Below are 23,882 nucleotides of genomic sequence, written 5' to 3' on the forward strand. Positions count from 1 at the left end.
GCAATGAGTTTCCCAAGGCATCTCAGAGTCAATAGAGTTCACCCCCAGGGTTGGGCCCAATTCAGAAAGGATTGAATTCTATGAGAAAAATAAGCAGGAAAAATATCAGGGGAAATAGACCCCTAAAGGCTGCTAATTCTTGTCTCAGTGCTGGCCAGTAAGCTAGACGATTTCACATGTGTTGGCTCCGAAAAGCATGATTACTCTGAAATTACCAATGAGGAAATGGCTTCAGAGAGGTGAAGTAATTTATTCAAGATCACGCAGCTAAGTGTGTTGAGGAGCTAGGATCTCAATGGCACGAAAGACCTTCCTCGTCAAACTCTCTAGCTCAGAAAACAGACACAGTGAGAGCACTTGATTAGCCACAACTTATTTACTGCAGTAAAATACACATAAAGTTTAACCGTTCTTAAGTGTACGGTTCACTGACGTTACGTATATTCACATTGTTGTGCAGCCATCACCAGCATCCATCTCTAGAACTTTTTTTCATCTTCCCAAACTGACACTTTGTATGCATTAAATAATAACCCCTCATTTCTCCCTTGCTTCAGTCCCTGGAAAGCACCATTCTACTTTCTGCCTCTCTGAATCTGACTACTCTAAGTACCTCATATGAGTGGAATCACAGAGGTCTTTGTCTTCTTGTGACTAGCTTATTTCACTTGATGCCTGTCCTCAAGGTTCATCTATGTTGTAGCATGTGTCAGAATTTCCTCTCTTTTTAAGGCTTGATAATATTCCCTTGTATGTATAGACCACATTTTGTTTATCCATTCCTTCATCTGTGGGTACCTTCGGCTGTTGTGGATGATGCTACTATGAGCATGCATGTACCGATTTCTCTTCATGATGCTGCTTTTATTTTTTTGTCTTTTTTATGATTTATTTTTAATTGGAAGATAATTGCTTTACAATGTTGTGTTGGTTTCTGCCATAGGTATACATATGTACCTTCCGTCGTGAACCTTTCTCCCGCCTCCCACCCCATCTCACTCCTCTAGGTTGTCACAGAGCCCCGGGTTGAGCTCCCTGTGTCATACGGCAAATTCCCACTGGCTGTCTATTTTATACTTGGTAATGTATATACTTCAATGCTGCTCTCAATTCATCCCACCCTCTCCTTCCCCTGTTGTGTCCACAAGTCTGTTCTCTACGTCTGCGTCTCTACTGTCCTACAAATAGGTTCATCAGTACCATTTTCCTAGATTTCATATATATGTGTTAATATGTGATATTTTTCTCTTTCTGACTTACTTCAGTCTGTAAAACAGGCTCCAGGTTCATCTACCTCACTAGAACTGACTCAAATGCATTCCTTTTTATGGCTGAGAAATATTCCATAATATTATGTACCATGACTTCTTTATCCATTCATCTATAATGGACATCTAGATTGCTTCCATGTCCTGGTTATTGTAAATAGTGCTACAATGAACATTGGGGTATGTGTGTCTTTTAGAATGGTTTTCTCAGGGTATATGCCCAGTAGTGGTATTGCTCGTTACATGGTAGTTTTCTTCCTAGTTTTTAAAGAAATCTCCATATTGTTCCCAATAGTAGCTGTATCAATTTACATTCCCACCAACTGTGCAAGAGGGTTCCTTCCCTTTTCTCCACATCCTCTCCAGCATTTATTGTTTGTAGATTTTTTGATGATGGCCATTCTGACCCATATGATGTGATACCTCATTGTAGTTTTGATTTGCATTTCTCTAATAATAAGTGATGTTGAGCATTTTTTTGTGTGTTTATTAGCCATCTGTGTGTCTTCTTTGGAGAAATGTCTGTTCAGGTCTTCTGCCCATTTTTTGATTGGGTTGTATGTTTTTCTAACATTGAGCTGCCTGAGCTGCTTGTATATTTTGGAGATTAATCCTTTGTCAGTTGCTTCATTTGCAGTTATTTTCTCCCATTCTGAGTATTGTCTTTTCATTTTGCTTATGGTTTCCCTTGCTGTGTGAAAACTTTTAAGTTTAATTAGCTCCCATTTGTTTATTTTTGTTTTTATTTCCATAACGACCCTGCTTCTAATTCTGTTGGGTGTATACCCAGAAGTGGAATTGTTGGATCATATGGCAATTCTGTTTTCAATTTTTTGAGGAACTGCCATGCTGTTTTTCACAGTGGCTGCACCATTTTACATCTCCACCAACAGGGCACAAGGATTCCAATGTCTTCACATCTTCATCAGCACGTGTTGTTCTCTGGTTTTGTTTTGATTTTTGATAGTAGACATTCTAATATGTATGGAGCGGTATCTCATTGTGGTTTTGATTTGCATTTATCTAATGATTGATGATGTTGAGCATCTCTTCATGTGCTTATTGGTCCTTTGTATATCTTCAGAGAAATGTCTGTTCAAGTCCTTTAGCCGTATTTTAAATCCGGTTGTTTGCTTTTTTACTGTTGAGTTGTAGGAATTCTTTATATATTCTGGATATTAACCCCTTGTCAGATATGTGATTTGCAAATATTTTCTCCCATTCTCTGGTGGCCTTTTCACTCTGTTGATCATGTCGTTTGATGCATAAAAGCTTTGGATTTTGATGTAGTCCAGTCTATTTCTTTAATTTGTTGCTTTTGGTATCGTGTCCCAGATTTTGTTGCCAAATCTAGTGTCATGAAACTTTCCCTCTGTTTTCTTCTAAGAGTTTTATAGTTATAGCTCTTACCTCTAGGTCTTTGATCCATTTTGAGTCAATTTTTAAATATGGTATGATGGAAGGTTCCAATGTCATATCTACAACTTTTTGAAATAGGAAAAAAAAAAGAATTAGAGACCAACAGTAGGATTGTGAGATGTGGGGAGATAAAACTTATCTTCCTAGGAAGTTCATTCTCTCACCCACTCTTGCTCTGCCCTCCAACTAGTCCCCACACAGTATTCAAAATGATCTTTTGAGAAACACACATAAGTCAAACCCCATCACTCCCCTGCTTAAAAATTGCAGCAATTTGTTCAGTGTCTGCCCCCTCCCTAAGACCCTAAATTTCAAGAAGTCAGACTGCCATCTTCACTCCTATATCCCTTCCTCAGTGCCAGCACATACCAGCTGCTCCATTAACACCTGTTGGATGAGTGAACAAACCTCAGCTTATAATAAGCTCACTTTCTTTGACTTTTTCAAGGAATGTGGGGGAGGAAGGAGGTGGAGGAGGAAGGAAGGTAACAAGCACTGAGGGGCAGAATAGCATAGTCATTACCAGCTGTTGGCACTAGACTTCCTGATTTAAATACCAGCCCTGCCATTTCATGGCCATGTGACCTTGGAAAATCGCTTCACCTCTTAGGTCTCAGTTTATGTTCTTTAAGTGATGGCAACATCTATTTGGATGATGAAAAGCAATTTGGACAGGAGGAACAGGCTGAGCAAGGGTGAGATATGGGGCTGAATACAGGGGTAGGGAGTCAGTTACCTATAGACAGAACAGTGAGACCCTTAGTTCCCCATCCCTTGTACCCTGCACAGCCAGGGGACCGCCCCTCCGCTCTGGAGGAGGTTAGGTGTTTTCCTTGGAGAAGGTAACCTAGGGGAACTGAATTTGCAGCCGCAGACACAGGAAGGGTCACAGTGAGATACCAAAGGAAAAAAAAATGGTTTTCCAGACCCCTTCTGCTACCAGAATCCTGACAGCTGGAAGTGTGCTTTCCAGGGAGGAAATGGCAGCATTCTTTTCTGAAGCCCCCAAAGAAGAGAGCTACAGTCACTGATATTTAAGTGTTCCTAGAATAAAAGCCAGATCTCCATTCAGTCCGCCTAGAATGAAGCACACCAGTTGGCAGCCACTCCCCCGCCCCCAATACTGTCAATTAATTAGTGCTTCACTCAAATGCCAACCTTTAGGGACCTCCCTGGTGGTCTGGTGGCTAAGACTTCACACTCCCAATGCAGGGGGCCCAGATTCAATCCCTGGTCAGAGAACTAAACTCCACATGCTGCAACTAAAGAGCTGGCATACTGCAACGCAGATTGAGGATCCCGCATGCCACAACTAAGACGTGACACAGCCACATAAATAAATAAACACTAAAAAAAGAAAAGGCCAACCTTTGATCACATATCTCCAGATATCCAAGCCTCCGGGATAAAAGAGGGAGGCCAAAGCAGACCAATAAACAAAAATGTGTGAAGCAGATAGACCATGCAGAGAGCAGAAGAAAATACAAGACAAAAATTATTAGGATCCTCAGAGACAAAAGAGAAGATATTACATTCTTGAAATAAGATGCTATAATTGCTATATAAAAAGGAATAATAAGAAAAGAAGAGGCACTGGGAAATAAAAATGAGAGACAAAATAGCATTTTTAAAAAGTCAATAGAAAGGTTGAGAGGTAATGAAAAGGAAATTTCCCAGAAGATGTACCATGAAGACAGAAAATAAAAAAGAGAAGAAAAGGAGACAATCAATCTAGGAGGCCCAATATATAACTACCGGATTGTCCAGGGATTCCAGAGAAAGCAGAGGGGAGGAAAGGCCTGAAGAAATGATGAGAGGACGTTTTATACTGAAGGGCATAAACCTTTGGACCGAGAGGACCCAATAAAAATGAAGAAGAGCCATCTTATGGCATATCATCACAAATGTCAGAAATCTAAGAGTAAAGCAAAGGTCCTAGAACTTCCTGGTGGTCCAGAGGTTAAGATTCCCAATGCAGGGAGCCCTGAGGATCGATCCCTGATCAGGGAACTAAGATTCCCCCATGCCTCGCGGTGTGGCCTACAACATTAAAAAGAATTAAATTTTAAAGAGAGAGAGAAATTCCTAAAACTTTCAAGGGTGGGAAGAATAGACTACATACAAAACATCAGAAATGAAAATGGTTTCAGATACCTCAGTGGCAACATGGAAACTAGAGGATGAGGGAGCCATGCCATCAATTTTCTGATGGAAAATTGTTTCCAATCTACTATTTTATGTAGAGTCAAAGAAATCAGACGTAAGGATAGAAGAAAGACATTTACCGGCTTGCCAGAGTGTAATATTTTTCCTTCCTATCTACCCTTTCTTTAGGAAGTGACTAGAGGATGTGCTCCACCAAAACAAGGACATAAACCATGGTAAACAAGACTTGTAACCCAGGAAACAGGTGCTCTAACAGAGGAGGACAGGTGTTCAGTGGTCTGAAAAGCAACCAGTTCCAGATTAAGAGAGGAGGAGGGAAGCTCCAGGAAGCGAATTGAGTAGAAAAGCAAAAGGAGCTTGATAGATTATGTGAGCGCACGGAAAAGGCGTTTTGTGGGTCTGCTGAGTGTTTGAGGAGGTTTATCAATGTGTGCACAGAACTAAGCAAATTAAAAAAAGAAGCAATCTTTTTTATTGAGGTACAGTTGTTTTACAACGTTGTACTGGTTTCTGCTCTACAACAAAGTGAATCAGCTTCGAGGATACCTATATTCCCTCTTGTCCCTCCCTCCCATCTCCCCTTATCCCACCCATCTCGGTCATCACAGAGCACCGAGCTGAGCTCCTTGCCTTATACAGCAGGTTCCCACTATCTATTTCACACATGGTCGTGTATACATGTCAGTCCCAACCTCCCAACTCACCCACCTCCCTTCCCCCCACCATGTCCACGTCTGTTCTCTGCATCTGTGTCTCTATTCCTGCCTTGCAAATAGGTTCATCTGTACCGTTTTCCCAGATTCCACATGTGTGCATTAATATATGATATTCGGTTTTCAAAAAGAGGCAATTATTAACTCCACAGAGACCAAAAATTAGTACTAAAAAATAAATACTCTAGTATACCATTTGGCTCAGCAGTGGACAGTACTTACAAAGGCATAAGAACGTAAACCCTGGGGACTTCCCAGTGGTCCAGCGGCCCTGACTCTGTGCTCCCAACACAGAGAGCCCAGGTTCGATCCCTGGTCAAGGAACTAGATCCCATGTGCCACAACTAAAGAACTCACACGCCACAACGAAGACTGAAGATCCTGTTTGCCACAGCTAAGACCTTGGCACAGCCAAAGAAATAAAAATAAATAAATAATTTTTTAATAAACCACGAATGTAAACCCTGGGAAAAAAGTAAACTTTGGATATCAACTTGACCAAACAATTTTAAATTCTGGTAGAACTATATTGGGAGGATGGAGAGGAAGCTGAGTAGATGAAGAGAGTTAATCTTTATTTACCATATTAAAAGATTTGTGGAGGACCTTAGTAGGGGTTTCCCTGGTGGCTCAGTAGTCCACCTGCAATGCAGGAGATGCAGGTTCGATCCCTGGGTCGGGAAGATCCCCTGGAAAAGGAAATGGCAACCCACTCCAGTGTTCTCGCTTGGGAAACCCCATGGACAGGAGCCTACAGTCCATGGGGTCACAAAAGAGTTGAACGTGATTCAGCAACTAAACAACAACAAGGAGGAAGTTAGTAGTAGTCACTGATGCTTGGTTCTCCCTCCTTCTGGGCACACAAAAGATGACTTTTCAGTCCCTTGCAATTGGATGGGGCCAATATAACTACTTCTGGACAGTCAGCTTCAAGAGAAAGTGCTATGTTGCAGCTAGAATGAAGCTTAGATGCCTCTGTCTGTCCCCTCTCCCTCTGTGGTGGCCAAGGCAGCTATGGGTTAAGAGAGCAGAGCCACAAGATTGAAGCAGGCTGGAACTGCCCCATGCTATATGGATGTCCTGGAGGCAGTGAATGGATTCTGCAAGGGTAAGAAATCAAGCTTTTTCGTGTGTTAAGCCACTGAGATTTTGGGATTGTCTGTTACTGGCGCATACCCTGACTTTGTTATTGTTGTTTAGTCGCTAGGTCGTGTCCAACTCTTAACGGCTCTATGGACTGTAGTCCCCCCCAGGCTTCCCTGTCCATGGGATTTCTCAGGCGAGAACACTGGAGTGGGTTGCCATTTCCTTCTCCAGGGGATCTTCCCACCCAGGGATTGAACCTACATCTCCTGCACTGGCAGGCGGATTCTTTACCACTGAGCCACCAGGGAAGCCCATAGCTTGACTTAATTGAATACAAACGTCAACAGCTACTGTCTAAAATAGATATATCAAGAAATAGACGTTTAAACATATTATTTAGAATTATGGAGATAATCACTAGAAGAATAACTAAAAACATTAAAAGTGGTTGCTCTGGGGAGCAGGGCTGAGAAGTAGAGATAGGGTGGGGCAGAGGGGCAGCTGTTTTCATTATAGTCCTGTGACACGAGGGCATTGTGTTAAACTGGCAGAAACCACATATATGCGGCCGGGAGGATTCCTGCCAAACCAACACAGTGGCCGGCTCTTCGGAGGGAGGCCACGTTAGAACGTCTGAGGGGACCACAGATGGGGTTGGACAGGGTGGGCGGGCGCAATGGGAAGGGAGGCCACCCAGATGAAATGCCAGTGTGAGGAGTTTGGTTTTTATCCAGATGGCAGTGGGGAGCCATGGAAGGATCCTAAGGGATAGAGTTGAGTCTGCCTGAGCAAACCCACCTTTACAGTGAGCACCCTGGCTCACGTGGAGGATGAATGGTGGGGGCAGGAGGCTGCTGTGATGGTACCGTGAGAGCTGAGGAGGCCTGGACTAAGACATCCGTACCACCGCTGTTGATGGAGAAGCTACTATTCATCTGGCAGGCCTGATATACAGCAGGGTACGAGATGGGCAATGTGCCCTGCCTTGGGGGAGAAAAGAAGATAAAAGTCAGGTGGTGGTTCATACTGTAAAGAAGACTGAAGCAGCGTAAGGAGATAGAGGGGCTTCCCTGGTAGCTCAGAGGTAAAGGAGTTGTGGGTTTGATCCCTGGGTTGGGAAGATCCCCTGGGGGAGGACATGGCAACCCACTCCAGTATTCTTGCCTGGGAAATCCCAGGAACAGAGGAACCTGGTGGGCTACAGTCCATGGAGTTGCAAAGAGTCAGCCATGACTGAGTGACTTAGCATGCACACACGCAAGGCGATGGAGAGGAGAGAGGGTACTAAGATGTTGGGGCAGCAGCTCTGAGGAGGAGATATTTGAATAGAGTCCTGGATTAAGTGAAGGAATGGGGGACTTCCCTGGTGGTCCAGTGGTTAAGACTCCGAGCTCCCAGGGCCGGGGCCTGGGTTCCATCCCTGGTCAGGGATCCCAGGTGCCGCAACTAGGACCTCACGTGCTGCAACCAAAAAAAGAAGATTCTGCATGCTGCAACTAAGACCCAACAAAACCACACCCACACACACAAAAGAAGGAACAAGGCATGCACAACTTGGAGGATGAGGGTTCCGGGCCAAGCAAACTGCAGTCTGGTGGTCCTGAGGTGGGATGGGCTTGATGTAGCTGAGGTGCAGCAAAGAAGCTGTTGGGGGGTGTGGGGGAAGGGACATCCACCAAGAGGAAGGTTCTGGAACCTGAGGCCTGAGAAGTGGTCGGGGCCAGTCTGTGGAACGTGGAGAGGACTCTGAGGAGCTCCTAGGGGACCGAGAATCCTATGGAAAGGGGAGCCTGGCGGGCTACAGTCCATGGGTTCGCAAGAGTCGGACACGACTTAGCGGCTAAACCACCATCCCTCGGGGGCTGAGAGTCGTCGAGTGGCAGGACTGGTACTGAGGAGGCAAGGAGGACCCGGCTTGATGGCCAGTGAGCCTCCCCCTCCCTCTGCCGGGGCCCTACCGACCCCCCCAGAGTCGGCTGTGCCTCAGCCCTGTCGGGGCCAGCTACAGCAGCTTTATCACCCACTCCCCTTATCCCAGCCTCCTCTGGGAATTGAAGGATCCTTCACAAATCAAAATAGCAGGCAGAGAACAGCCTCTAATTGTTCTGCGTAAAAGAAGTGAAATTAGACGAGTCAGCTGTGGGGTTGAGACCGCCTCCCACACAGCTGTGATCCTGCACCCGCTGAAGGCAGACTTCCTGAGACTTGCAATTCTGCTGTCTCTGAGCAAAACTTTTTACTTCTCCAGCCCCAGGGCAAATGACAGCTATTTTGGGAGGAAGTGAGACAGATGCTGGCCCTGGAGGACAATGAAAAAGTCCTTTTTCTTTTTTAACCAAAAAAGAAAAAGAGAAAGAAAATCAGTACTTTGTGAAGGAGCAGCCTTAGGTGATGTGACTTCGTTCAGTCATTCAAAAGAGTGGGTGTGCTCATCCTGGGGGGATCGGACTCTGCCGCTGTCAGGCAGGTTCCAGCCCAGAGAAGCAGAGGTGCGTGATGTGGCTCCACCCTTGGTGGAGTAGGGAGACAGCGATATCTGAGTGTCAGGAGGTCCAAGTTCTCACCTTGGTCTGCCCCTGTTGCTCTGTGACCTTGGATCAGTTTCCCATCTCTCCCCAGTGTGGGCTTTAGGCTGCATTGTTGCGGTTGGTTAGTCTCTCAATTGTGTCTGACTCTTTCAGACCCCACAGACTGTAGCCCACCAGGCTTCTCTGTCCATGGGATTTCCCAGGCAAGAATATTGGAGTGAGTTGTCATTTCTTCCTCCAAGAAATCTTCCCAACGCAGAGATCCAACCCATGTCTCCTGCATTGGCAGGTATTCTTTACCACTGAGCCACCAGGGAAGCCCTTTAGGCTACATAGTGTTTCTCAAGCATTAGAGTCCATGAGAAGCGCATGTGCATGTGTGAGCGTGTGTGTGTGTGTGTGTGTGTGTGTGTGTGGTGTCTGGTTGAAGGTGAAGATCCATAGAGTCCATGAGAAGCACATGTGCATGTGTGAGCGTGTGAGCGTGTGTGTGTGTGTGTGTGTGTGTGGTGTCTGGTTGAAGGTGAAGATCCATAGAGTCCATGAGAAGCGCATGTGCATGTGTGAGCGTGTGTGTGTGTGTGTGTGTGTGTGTGTGTGTGTGGTGTCTGGTTGAAGGTGAAGATCCATACAGTCCGTGAGAAGCGCATGTGCGTGCGCAAGTGTGTGTGTGTGTGTGTGTGTGTGTGTGTGTGTGTGTGTGTGGTGTCTGGTTGAAGGTGAAGATCCCCAGGCCTGATTTCTGGAGATTAAGATTGAGAAGATCTGGGGTGCGGCCTAAGAATCTGCACTTCTCACAGACTCTTCTGGTAGTTCCGTCCAGAGTCCCTGGACCACAGGGTAGTAAAAACTTTCCCTCAATCTCTCTGGGCTCTTCTTGCTCTGAAATTTGAAGTGTTGCTCATGCAACCCTCCCCTGGGTTTCCGAGATCATTCCAGGAGCACAGAAGGTGTCCTTACCCCTGCCTTGGTGTCTGTGTGTTTCTGTGATGATCATGCTGCACGGGGATGGTCTGTTTCAGTGTATTTAGCTTCCTCCAGGCCACCTGGCGCCCAGCCCGGGCCTCAGTACCGGAGAGGTCATGACTGTAAATGTTGGCCCAACAAGAGGCCAGCTGTAGGGCAGGCAGCTGGGCAGCAAGTAGACCGAGGAAGGATGCTGCCAAGCTCTGGGTGCCCGGTGTGGCTGCAGACATCTGGTTTGGACACCTGGACTCATGCCCCTGGGTCAGGTGTGTGACTCTGTCACCTGCTTCCCTTGCCCACAGCTGGGGAAGTCCAGCCACCTGGGGCTAAGGTGGCCTGGATAGGCCCACCTACTGGGAGCCCTGGTCAACCCTGGAGAATACCCAGGCAGTCTGAGGCCCGAGCCAGTTTGTCTCAGCTTCCTCAGAGCTGGCTAATCGTATTCCCCAAAGGCCAGGTCAGTGGCAGAGGCCAGAGGGTCAGGTCACTCTGGGCTAGCCCCCCCTTCATTTTCATATATGGAGAATAATAACAGCTGTCATATACTGAGCACTTACCATGCTCTGAGCTCAGGGCTAAATGCTCTATCATCTGTTATTAAATTTTATAACAGCCCTATGAGGTTGGTAAAAGTATCAGTCTTTTTCTTTTTTAACAATATGGACACTAGGGCTTAGAGAGGTCAAGTTACTAGACCAGAGTCACTCAGCTAATAAATAGTAGAGGCAGGATGAGAACTGAGACCTGTTTTCCTCTGGAGTCCAGTTTTATTTTTAAGCATACTGCTTAGAACCCCTGAGAAGGTAAGGAGTTTTTCCTTGAGTAACTTCCTACTAAAATTACTCCCTGCTGGAGAACGCCTTTTGTACCTGTTATAGTGGAAAGGAGTGATGCTGAATCAGATAGTTCAGGGTTCTAGCCCCACCTGTGCCCTTGACCTTTTGCTATCACTTTGGGCCAGTCATTCCCCTCCGTAAGTTTCATGTGAAACTGAAATCCGTGAAATGGAACAATTATATATGCACTTCCTTTTAAGGTACACTAAGATGAAGACAGCCACCAACATCTACATTTTCAACCTGGCCTTGGCGGACGCCCTGGCCACCAGCACACTGCCCTTCCAGAGTGCCAAGTACCTGATGGAGACGTGGCCCTTCGGGGAACTGCTCTGCAAGGTCGTGCTCTCCATTGACTACTACAATATGTTCACCAGCATCTTCACGCTCACCATGATGAGCGTCGACCGCTACATTGCCGTCTGCCACCCCGTCAAGGCCCTGGACTTCCGCACCCCTGCCAAGGCCAAGCTGATCAACATCTGCATCTGGGTCCTGGCCTCCGGTGTCGGTGTACCCATCATGGTCATGGCTGTGACCCGCCCCCGGGGTGAGTGAGGAGGGGAGCCTTGGTACAGATCACTGACCGCAGGAGGCAGCACACAGGCTTCTGTGGGTTTGTAGACCACTTATCAGGGTGGGCGTAGATGGATCACCAATGGAGGTGTGGGTTGCTGATCAATGAGAGGGTGGATGGCTGGTCAGTGGGAGTGTGAATAGTCAACCAATGGGAATGTGAGTGGTGGACTGATGGGAGAATGAATGACTGGTCAGTGGTCATATGGGTGGTTGGCCAAAGGAATTTTATGAATGGGATTATGGATGGCTAGATGTGTGGATTACTGACCTATAGGGAGATGGTGGATAGCCAGTGGGGTGAGGGTAACCAGTGAGCAGTGGGGGCCATAAGATCTGCAATCCCATCCCAAACTCCCTTCCACTCCATTGACCCAGATGACCAAAGCAAGGCCTAGAGAATGGCCTGTGTAGAATGACAGGTGCATTTCCTCAGAGTAGAATGCTGTCCAAATTAGTGTAGTATAGTAACTTCCTGTATCAGTCAAGGTGGCTGCTGTAACAATGGCCATGGCCTAACGCAGTAGAAATTTATTTCTCACTCACATCACAGTCCAGTGTGAGTAAGAGGAGGAGGGGCTCTACTCCACACAGTCAATTAGGCATCTAGCCTCCAAATGATGGTTTGGACTACAGTGTGCTGGCATCTGGGCTTCCATGGTGGGTCAATAAATAAAGAATCTACCTGCAACGCAGGAGACGAGGGTTCGATCCTGGGGTCGGCACATCCCCTGGAGGTGGGCATGGCAACCCACTCCAGTATTCTTGCCTGGAGAATCCCATGGACAGAGGAGCAAGGCAGGCTACAGTCCATAGGGTCACAAAGAGTCAGACATGACTGAAGCGACTTAGCAGACACACACGTACTAGCCTCTGGCCAGCAGATGAATATGGGAGTGGTGAGAAAGGAACTACTTGAAATGCAGGGCCCACCACTTCCTAGTGATGGCTGGTTAGTTGTCGTTTTAGTCATGTCCGACTCTTGTGATCCCATGGACTGTAGTCCTGCCAGGCTTCTCTGTCCATAGGATTTCCTAGGCAATAGTACTGGAGTAGGTTGCCATTTCCTCCTCGAGGGGATCCTGCATTGGCAGGCGAATTGCCAGTGAGCCACATGGGAAGTCCAGTGATAGCTAGTTACATGACCCCAGCTTGATATAAATGGGTAAAGTAATTTAGCAGGGTGTCGAAGACACTGGTCACTAACCTCTCTTGAGCCACGCTCTGTCACGGGGTGTTAAAAAGATTAAATGAGATGATAGGCTGTAAAACACTTAGGACAAGGCCTGGCTCATTGTCAAGGCCCAATAAATAGCAGCTATTAGAATAATTGAGCCTGTGAGATAGACAAGGCAGGGACTCCTACTTCCATTGGACTGAAAGCAAACAGAATCAGAGAGGTCAGGTGGTTTATTTAGCAGACATTTGGTAGCATCTGGCCCAGAACCCAAGATTCCTGTCCCCATAACTGTTGCTCCTTTTTGCCACCAGGGTGAAGGTTTGCATTGTCGTAGGAGAGGGAACAGGCTTGGTGGGGAGTTTCTTGGCCACCCTCGACCCTCACAAGGGTAGAGTTCCCAGTGCCCTTATATGGTCCCTGCGTGATTAGTTTTGACTCAGCAGCTGGACCTCATTCCTCACTGTCAGCCTTCAGTTTACAGGCCATTAACTGCAGCCCTCCTGGGGGCTGGACCAGATGGGCCTCCTCATCCCCCGCCCCCACTCTCTTTCTCTCTCTCACACACACACACACACACACACACACACACACTCCCTAAGTGTGTACCATTGGCACTCAGTTCTATAAGCCACTTGCTGTGTGACCTTGGACAAGTGCTATTCCTCTCTGGGCCTGCTTCTGCCATCTGTACCACGGAAGTCCTTGGGTCCCGTTGTGGCTGGTGGTCCTGCCAGCCTGATGTCCTGTGGACCCACTCTGTCTGTGGACCCCAGCCCCTTTCTCACAGCTCTCAGGCTCCAAGTCCACTGGATGGGTCCTCAGATTCCAGAATCCCAAGAGGTCCTGGGAGTCCCCTGGGCCAGCCTCAGCCCTGTATCTGAATCCCATAACATCCCCAAGGTGCTCATCCAGCTTGAGCCCACACTCCAGGAGAAGGGAGCTTATTCCATCCCCTCTTATCTGTGGACAAGTGTGGCAGTCAGAACGCTTTTGACATGAAGCTGAGATCCGCCTCCTTGGCCCTAGCTCTGACCCCTGGACTTCCACATGTTTCTGCCCGTCTGCCCTGTGAGTGCGCCAGGTGTTTGAACCATTCTGTGCTAAATGCTTTCCACACCATGGCCCATTTGACCCTCACAACAACCCTATGAGTTTAGGTACTGTTGTTAGTCCCACTTTATGGAAACTGGTAGAGGTCGAACAATTTGCCCAGGCCACATCACACAGTTAGCAGGGCCTGAGTCCTACTCTCAACACATGCTCTCTAAGTCAATCTTAGCACTGCTGTCCCCATTGGAGCTACTTTGTAAATGTGTGCGGTGTTTTCAGTTATCATCATGACAGACATTTAGTGGGCTTGAGCTAAATTCTATCATTATATCACTGCTCCCCACAGGCATAGAGGCTGATAAAGGGACTGGAAGAGAATATAGAAAACAGACCTCCTTGGTTAGGGCCAGTGTGCTGGGGTCTTGAAGGATGAGTAGGAGTTCATCAAGTGCAGAAGTGATGGAGGACATTGCAGGGAGAAGAATCGAAAAGGCCAGGAGGAGGCAGCGGGGCTTGACTACGCCGAGAAGGGTGGGCGAGCAGGGAGACAAGGTCCTTAGGCCCACCAGTCCCTCACCCACTGTCTTTCCTTGTTTCCCTGGCTCAGACGGGGCAGTGGTGTGCATGCTCCAGTTTCCCAGCCCCAGCTGGTACTGGGACACGGTGACCAAGATCTGCGTGTTCCTCTTCGCCTTCGTCGTGCCCATCCTGGTCATCACCGTGTGCTACGGCCTCATGCTGCTGCGCCTGCGCAGTGTGCGCCTGCTGTCGGGCTCCAAGGAGAAGGACCGTAGTCTGCGGCGCATCACCCGCATGGTGCTGGTGGTGGTGGGCGCCTTCGTGGTGTGCTGGGCCCCCATCCACATCTTCGTCATCGTCTGGACGCTGGTGGACATCGACCGCCGCGACCCGCTGGTGGTGGCCGCGTTGCACCTGTGCATCGCGCTCGGCTACGCCAACAGCAGTCTCAACCCCGTGCTCTACGCCTTCCTCGACGAGAACTTCAAGCGCTGCTTCCGCCAGCTCTGCCGCACGCCGTGCGGCCGCCCGGAGCCCGGCAGCTTCAGCCGCGCCCGCGAAGCCACGGCCCGCGAACGGGTCACCGCCTGCACCCCGCCCGACGGCCCCGGCGGTGGCGCCGCCGCCTGACCCGGGGCCGGCGGGCCCGCCGCGCGTCCCTCCGGAGGGACCCGGCGGTTAGGCGGAGTCCTAGTGGGCGCGGGGGCCACGACGCGAGTTGGGGCGGGCGGGGGCCGTGCGGTGGGCTGGATCGCTGGTCTGGGACGGGCGGGGAGTGGGCCGGACGGCGGGGCGATGCCTCTAGGCCGAGCTCAAGGTCAAAGGCTTTGGGTTGGGGCGGGGGGAGCTCGCTAGCCCAGGGGAGTGGACCTGTGGCTCTGGGATTGGGCGGCTAAATGGGGGCCCTTGCCACAAGATCTAGTTGGAGCTGGGTTGGCGGGAGTGGGAGTCTGGTCTGAGACCCGGCCCAGGACCAGGGAGGGCCGGTGCTGGGGACAGTGCAATCGAGCTTCAAGATCGGGCCCGGTGTGATGGGGAGGGGCCTCCTCTGGGGGTGAGTTGAAGGACAGGACCGTGAGACCGAGGCTCCAGCTCCGGATTGGCCTGGGAGAGAGCCCCGGTGCAAACAATGGGGCCGCAGCTTGGAGTCGAGACCCAGACCCCGAGGTCCAGAAAGGGGCGGGGCTCGCCGAGGTCCAGGCCCAATTTGCCATTTTTATGAACGAATAGAAAATAAACTAGAAACGATACACCTTTCTCTCCTCGACAGTCGTTTCCCTGGAAGGGGCAGGGAGGCGCAGCATCGAAGTGGAGCTTGAGATGGGACAGTGGAGGTGCAGGACAGGGTAGCAAGCAAGGTGGGCCTCATCTGGGGCGGGGTCCCCACGGGGAGGAGCAGGAGGGCCTTCGAATCCTAAACCAGTGCCAAAGGCTGGTGAGGGGTTTGAGGCAAAGGGAGGGGGCTTCTACTTTGAAGTTAGGTCCTCAAGACACAGGGAGGACACTTTGGGGGGGGGGGTCCCCACGACCTTTGTTTCTCTGGCCCAGGTCCTGGAGGACAGAGGGCCATGCCAATAGCTCCATGAGTGTCGGAGGCCCCTGACTCTGGGTTGGGGGTGGGGGGTGGGGGCTCTGAAGCACCAGGGTGGCATTTTCCTTCTCTCAGACACTGGCACCTTGATAAGAACCTCCAAGAAATCCTCTCTGCCTTCTCCCAACATCTGGCTATACCCAGTATGTCTGATGAGCTGCATCCCGGCTCTGGGACCTGACTTGGAAGGGACTGGGGAGAAAAAGGCTTTTGTAACGTCAGTGCCAGCATCAGTGTGTGTTCCCAGGTCCCCACCCCCTGTGCACTCTGCCCCCTTCAAGCTGCTGAGGGCAAGGTCCACCAGAGTTGGGCACAGACGTTTTCCTTTTCATTTGGCATTTTATTCCGCCATCCCCAGATCTTTGCTTCCCCCTATATCAGGGTCTGGTCTGTTCTCTGTGTCCCCCACCCCAATCTTCATCTCCACCATCCCCCCACCTCTCCCCTCTTTTCCCAACACTGCCTCTGTCACATACACCTTGACTCCCTATTGAAGCAGTGTGCTGACATCTTTGTAAAAACAAATTTAATTTTCTTCCCTTTTTGGGACAGATGGAAAGAAATTGACGTCTTTGTCTCAAACAGGGGAAAAAAAAAAACAATATACCTCTTCTCTCTTTGACAGTCGTTTCCTTGGAACAAAAGCCTTTCTCCTCTCTGGGAGGCTGTCACTCCAGCAGGGGCTGAACTAGCATTCTGGGGGTTGGGGCTTAGGCACCAAGGTGGGCTTTGGGCACAAGAGGGGCAGGGATGCCCTTAGTGGGCAAAACATAGTCACTTTCTCAGGATGAGAAGCCCCAGACCTGAGTGTCCTTCCTTCAGGATGTGGCTCCACTAGTGTCCTGGAAGATGTGGGATCGTAGCCAGCACTCTGATCCAGGCTGCTAAGCTATCAAGGCCTGGGGTCCCAGTCCACCTGGATCATTGTTACCATCCAAATGGAGCTTGTGACTATAAAGATCTCTGTGTCTTAATGGGGTGGGGGGTTCAGCAAGGGAGGGAACACACTCCGGGACACTTGTTATCATCACTTGGGACCCCTCCTGCTAGTGCCTTCTGGAGATGTCATAGAAAGGGGACAATTTAAGAACCAGGGAAGACTCTTGAAGGAGGCAACATTGGAGCCAGAGCTCTTTATTCTCCTTGCAAAGACTGGGTCCCCTCTCCAGATCCAGTCACTGCCATTTCCTGTGGCTGTCTGGATCTGCCTGCTTGCTGCCAATCCACATATATAATTTTGTCTTGGAGTCAGCAGGGGTAGGGTCCAGACCACGTGCATTTAAGGTAAAGCAAACATGTTGAAGTCTACTTCCTGTGCACACTGGGCACTGGGACTCAGAAGTGAGTCCGATATGGCCCCATCCTCAGAAGGTTCGAGCCTATGCTTGGACCAAAGCATAAATGAATCTTTGCATCTCAATGTGATTCACGCGGGGTGACAGGGAGCCCCGGGATGGGTAGGGGTGTTGCAGGGAAGTGCCTGTTCTAGCTTTTTACTGAAACCCATATTTGTAGCAATTCTGAGAAGGGTGGAAAGGGTCAGAGGGCCTTAAAGGATGACTAGGATTTAGCCACCAAGAAGAGAGAGCAGTGTGTGCAAAAGCGTGGAATGATCAAGTGCTTGGTAAACCCAAGAAATTGTGCGCAGCTGAAGTGTGGGGCTCAGTCGAATGCTCCTGTGTGCTGGCCCCCATGCCACGAGCTTGATGCCCATCATTTCTCTGGCCCATGACAGCCCAGTGGGGCAAGTAATCCTGCCTTTATTTTAAACAAGAAGTCAGGTTCAGAGAGGTCAAGCCACTTACTCCTAATTCACAGAGCCCATTCGTGGTAGCAGAACTCAAGTCAGAACTCCAGGGTCCAAGTTGCCAGTGAATTCCGGGCATCATTGAAGTATAAGAGCCTTAGTAGCCGGTATCCTGGGGTGAAGTTTTTGGAAACTTAAAACTAAATGGAAAAATCTGAGGGAAAAGGGCAATTTTCCGTGAACTTTTGTTCCTCCTGAAGCTCTCCAAATCTTCAAGCTTCAAAGTGTATTGTGCATGATGCATTTTAAAGCTCCAAATTGACAATGTAATTCTAGATCATCACCGGGCTCTCAAAGCGGTGGAGTAGGTCTGATTTTCTACAAAATTTCCACTCTTCTCTTTACAAGAGGTGGGAGGAAAGTTTTCACTTCTGGTTTCAAAATGTCCTACAATTTCATATCTCTTCTTGTAGTAGAAGTAGAGGTTAAAGCTGGGGTCAGAGCTTGGCTTTCCCTCTCTGTGCCTCAGTTTCCTCATCTGTAGAGTGGACTTCCTTCATGGGATTGTTGTAAGGATTTAATGAATTAATGTATGTACAGGGCCAAGCACATGGGCTATTAGTGTGTGGAAAGTATCCATTATTACTCAAAAGTAGAGTTGCCGTGCAAGGTCGGAGCTGGAGACCCAGATGGAAAAGGAGGGGAGCTTTCAGGGGTAGTGATGAAGAGAGAAGAGATGGGGGACCCAGCCTGGGGATCCCCTGCTTTGTAGGCGCCACCATGGAGAGTGAGAAGCTGCCAGAGAGGCAGGAGGAGGATGGGGAGAATGTGCTACCATGGAAACCGGAGGAGGAGGGCGTTCCCAGGGGGAGGGAGTGATGGATAATGTCAAGTGTCATGTCAGAGAGGTTGGGTGGGGAGGGCAGGAGAGTGATGGGAGTAAACTGGAGCCTTCAGGTTCAGTCTTCGGCGTGGCCTGGAACCCTCAACAATGGATTCAAAAATCAGCTCTGACGCTAACTGTCTGGCTGTGTGACCTCGGTAAGGAATTTGCCCCTCTCTGTGCTTCTGTTTCCACCTAGACTTAAGACAAGGGGATGAGTCAGCCTCTAATATGATACTCAGTTTCTAATAAGTGTCCTGATTTTGATGGATTCTTGACCACTTCTAGCAGTATGATCTTAAGCAAGTCGCTTCACTTCCAAGTGCCCTCTCTGAAGGACAGAGAGAGCACACGAAAAGTGAAAGTGTTAGTTGTTCAGTCATGCCCAACTCTTTTCAACCCCATGGACTGCAGCCCACCAGGCTCCTCTGTTCATGGAATTTTCCAGGCAAGGATACTGAAGTGGGTTGCCATTTCCTTTTCCGGGGGATCTTCCCGACCCAGGGATCAAACCTGGGTCTCCTACACTGCAGGCAGTTTCTTTACTGACTGAGCTACCAGGCTGCATAGTAGGCTTCCAAGCCAGGGTTCTCCTGTAATAAGAATGGGGGTGCCAGAGGCTGCTGTCTAGGGAGGTTTGCTTGGCTTGAAATTTGAGATGTTCCCTAAGATGGAGAGGGGTCACCATGTCCCGAGAGGACTTGGAGGAGCGACAGTCCAGGTTGGGCATCTGCTGGGCCTCTGGCCCAAGACCAGCCCCTTGGTCATCAGCAGCAGATCCTCAGCCTGCATTCCTACCTGGCGACTACTGCAGATCCAGGCTGGGAGCCAGCTCAGGGCCTCCAAAACCCCTAGGAAGTGGTCCCCCTGGATCCTGACTCCAGCACTCACATAGAACACACACACACATATAACACTCACACACATACACCCTTTTCTCTTATCATTTATTTACTCGTCATCATTTCTTCCTTTATTTCATTTCTGGGCACTGTGCACATAGTACAGAGTCAGGGGAAGTGATGCGTGAGGAGTCTCTAGCAGGGGCTCAAATTGCAGGCTGGGTGGTTCTCGGGGCGGGCAGCTTGGAAATTCAGAATGGTAGCCAGAGGGGAGCTGATGTGGTCAGGATGGACCCTGCTGATGGAGCAGAGCACTAGGCTTGGGGCTTGCTCAGTCTTTGGTTCATCAGCGGCAGCTGCCACGAGCCCCACCTGTGCACAGCTCTTCCCGGACACGGAGTGCCTTCGCATCCCTATCTCGGTGAGAGGCCACTATCGTCACAACAGGTAATACAGACAGCACGTGGGGCCCTTCGTTGTTCTAGGCACTAGACGTGGGGTAACACTTCATCTTCACAGCATAACTATGAACAGGCATTACTGTTACCCCTATTTTATAGGTGAGAAAACTGAGGCTCAGAGAGGGCAATGACTTGCCTAAGGCCACACAGTTGGTCCGTGGCTGGTCCAGCTAGAATGCTGTCTTGGGTCTGTCAAGTCCACTTCCTCTGCTTGCCTGATTCCCAAGCGGACACTCTGTGATTACACCAAGGGGTACTAGGGAGACCCTCGTGTCCAGCTCACAAGTGTGAACAGTGCACCGCCCCAGCAGGCTCCATGTCTCATCACCTGGGCGGCAGGGGCACCGGCCAGCCGCCCGAGAAACTGCTGTGACTTTGGCAGTTCCTGCTCTCCCATCCAGTCCCCCCGCCTCGGAAGACTGCTTTGCTCTGTGAATTTGTGGACTGCCTACCTTGTCTGTGCTGTGTGACCTCAGGAAGTCACTTCACTCCTGAGCCCATTTCCTCCATTGTGGATGATGACGCTCCCCTGGTAAGAAGTTGTGGGGATTTACAAAGAAGCTATGAGTGAAGGACCTGTCTGTCTGGGTCACACGAGTGTTCCTGGCAACTGACCTGCAATGACACACAGTAGTTGTTCTGCCAAGTGGAGGAGAGAGGTGCTTGACTTGCAGTAAGTGCTCAACATATGGAGCTTTTTAACATTATCTGATGTTCTTGTTTATCCCTGCTCTGACCCCGTCTCTGAATGCTGTAGGTTGGTCAGGAGCAAAGAACTTTCCTTTTTAGCCATCTGCCTGAGTTTGAGTTTCAGAAGGTGGGACAGCATGCATTGGAGAGGCAAACTTCAAGAGGATGTCTTCTCTCCAGGTACCTTCTACAGAGCTGTCCCCTTTGGTCCTTGCCGGGACTCAGAGACCCTAGATTGGGGCACAGCCTGGGAGGGAAGAAAGGTCCCCAGGTGGCACCGGCCTGGGCCTCCTGGCCTGCACGGTTGAGTCATGGGGATGGAGTCCCTGGGGAGGTGTCAGTGTAGGTGACATCCATCCAGTGGGTCATCTTCCAGAATCTCCTCTTGAAACGAGTCCCAAGCCAGTAGACAGGGAACGTGGGTTTGACTCTCCATCTCCCACTTGCTGTGTGCCCCTGGGCAGGGCTCTGTCCCTCTCTGGGCCTCTGCACCATGGACATGGGTTGATGGATTCTGAGGGCACTGCCTTCCTGGGAGAGAAAGAGATGTTTCCCTCATGTTCCTCGATCCCAGAAACAGACATCTATTGGTAAAATGCCCTGGGCATTTGCCAGAGACTGGGAGAACCAGAGGCCCTCTAGGGGTCCAGTGTGTGTCATTGGAGTTGTCTCCCTTTGTGGGTGAGGGAGGCAGGCATGTCAGAAATGAAGCTTGGCTCAGACACCTGGCTTTTGCCTCTCCCAGGTTCCATTTGGGGACCAAGGACCCAACTTTCTGTTTTCCCAATAAAGTGAGCCCTGTTTTCAGTGTCTGCAATCTCCGGCTGTTTCTTTTGCTCACGCCCGTGGTCCTCTCAAGAGGGGAGCCCAGTCCGTGGGGGGATGACATAGACCTGCCCGCTCACAGAGTGAAAAGTACAGCCCCCCCCTCAGGACCTGACTCAGAGGGTGATGTGACCCTGTCCTGAAGAACCCCATCTGGGACTTCCCTGGTGGCCCAGTGGTTAAGAATGCAGGGCATGTGGGTTCGATCCCTGGTCAGGGAACTGAGATTCCACATAACTCGGGGCAACTAGGCCCACCGCAGCTACTGAGCCCGTGTCAAAAACTGATCTGATGGGAGAACCCCACACGAGAGACAGTGAAGCCACTTCCTAGCATGTGCCCCAGCCCTTCCCCTCCAGATCGACTCTGCCTTCTTCCCTGTGGCCCACCCCCCTAATCTAAGGCCTGCATGCTCCTCAAGCCTGTTGGGGCTCCCACTCACCCCCCCCCCCACCGGCCCTACAGTGGCCCTGCCTTTGGTCATGAAAGTGAAAGTCACTCATTCGTGTCTGACTCTTTGTGACCCCGTGGACTACAGAGTCTGTGGAATTCTGCAAGCCAGAATACTGGAGTGGGTGGCCTTTCCCTTCTCCAGGGGAATCTTCCCAACCCAGGGATCGAGCCCAGGTCTCCCGCATGGCAGGTGGGTATCTTTACCAGCTGAGCCACAAGGGAAGCCCTTGGTCATAGAAGACCCAAATCTCCTCTGTGCGCGTTCAAGGCAGTGCTGGGAGTGGGAGTCAGAGCCTGAAGCCTCAGAGAGCGTCCCCACCTCCTCAGGGCTCTCCTCAAATAGATGCTGGCCCTGAGCCTACTCCCTAACTCTCTGGAAGGCGGACTTCCTGTCCCAGGACCTGCCTTCCCACCGTGTGGGACCAGGTCCTGAAGAAGGCATCAGGTCACAGAGCCCCTCTCCCCCTCAGGACAACCTCCCTTCCAAGCCCAGAGCCCTAGACCTGGGCTGCCCATCTGGGGCCTGCTGTGTTGAGGAGGCAAGGTCCAACACAGTGGGGAGACTGGCACTTCAGCCCCCACCCCCAGCGGCCGACAGTGTGGGCAGCAATGGCCGCGGGGCTACCAGGCTGCTCCGGGGAGGAAGGGGGCTTGACTGCTTGGCCTCACTCTCCTCAGAGAACCTCCCAGAAGCCCTACAGCTCTGCCCAGAGCCAGTCCTCCCTGAGGCCGGAAAGAACAGCTCTGAGGGTGTGTTGGGGGGGGAAGGAAGAGGAGAGGGAAGCGCGCACAAGAGCATTAGGTGTTTGAGTATGTGCACACTAGAGATTTTCTTTCTTCACCGCTGTATATATGCCTTGAGGAAAAGCATATCTGCAGGACCGCTCCGGGCATCTCTTTCCTCTTTTGTAAAATAGGAGAGCAGTTACCGTAACCAGGATTCTCTTCAGGACCCAACAAGACAGCAGCTGTCATGTAACGAGGGCACATTATTATTGATGGGGAAACACACTCTGCTTTTCACCTTCAATAGCTTCCAGTTGCCGGAAAAGTCCAGACGACTTCTCATGCTCCTTCCCAGTGGAGGATGCCAGGAGCCTAAATGGATTGAGCCACCACCTCAAACGCCCTTGGAGAGAGAGGGGGACCCTCTACAGGGATGGGGCTGCTGAGACCCAGCCCAGGGGCAGGCAGTTCTCAGAGAAATGGGGCAAGTGGCACAGGCTCCTCTCAGGTGCCAACGTCATCACACTTCCAGGTCAGCGCCGCTTCCTCTGCCTCCAGGAAGCCTTCCTGGGTTGCTCTCTGCTGAACATTGGCCCTGCTGGGATATCTTGCAGCTGCTATCATACCCCCTCTGCCACCCCCGTGCTGAGCAGGACCTGCCCTTTCTCAGAAGGTGGCTGGGCCCCCACAGCATTGCCCAGACTCTAGAACCCAGCTGCTTCCTGATGGGGTGTGGGGAGAGGGAGGGAAATATGGCGGAAGGGAACACAGGCTTTTTTTTCCTTTCAGTGATGTTTATGGTCATTATAGAATGCTCACTATAGAGACAGGATAAGCTTAAAAAGAAGGGGAAAACATCACCCATAGTTCCCCATTCTCTTAACATTTGGATGTACTCCCTTTACCCAGGGGAGCCCCTGGGGGTCCACCGTGATTCTAGAACCCTCTGAAATGGGGTCTGCACTCTTTGTCATCAAAAGACGCTTGCTCCTTGGAAGAAAAGCTATGACAAACCTAGACAGTGAATTAAAAAGCAGAGACTAAAAAAAAGCAGAGATGTTACTTTGCTGACAAAGGTGTGTATAGTCAAAGCTATGGTTTTTCCAGAAGTCATGTATGGATGTGAGAGTTGGACCATAAAGAAGGTTGAGTGCTGAAGAATTGATGCTTTCAAATTGTGGTGCTGGAGAAGACTCTTGAGAGTCCCTTGGAGAGCAAGGAGATCAAACCAGTTAATCCTAAAGGAAGTCAAACCTGAAGATTAATTGGAAGGACTGATGCTAAAGCTGAAGCTTCAGTACTTTGGCCACCTAATGTGAGGACCCGATTCATTAGAAGAGACTCTGATGCTGGGAAA

The 23,882-nt window shown here is 50.0% G+C and overlaps 1 protein-coding gene across 1 annotated transcript in view; it reads left to right on the forward strand.

The window, feature by feature from the left end:
* The window catches only part of OPRD1 (opioid receptor delta 1), a 47,550-nt gene extending 26,217 nt beyond the window's left edge, over positions 1-21,333 (forward strand). The window contains exons 2-3 of the mRNA XM_020869253.2: positions 11,183-11,532; positions 14,396-21,333. Of these exons, the coding sequence (XP_020724912.1) occupies positions 11,183-11,532; positions 14,396-14,937 (892 nt within the window). The 3' untranslated portion in view covers positions 14,938-21,333. The remainder of the gene's footprint in view (positions 1-11,182; positions 11,533-14,395) is intronic.
* Positions 21,334-23,882: the final 2,549 nt, after the last annotated feature.

The sequence above is a fragment of the Odocoileus virginianus genome, chromosome 30, assembly GCF_023699985.2.
Source record: "Odocoileus virginianus isolate 20LAN1187 ecotype Illinois chromosome 30, Ovbor_1.2, whole genome shotgun sequence".
NCBI lineage: Eukaryota > Metazoa > Chordata > Mammalia > Artiodactyla > Cervidae > Odocoileus > Odocoileus virginianus.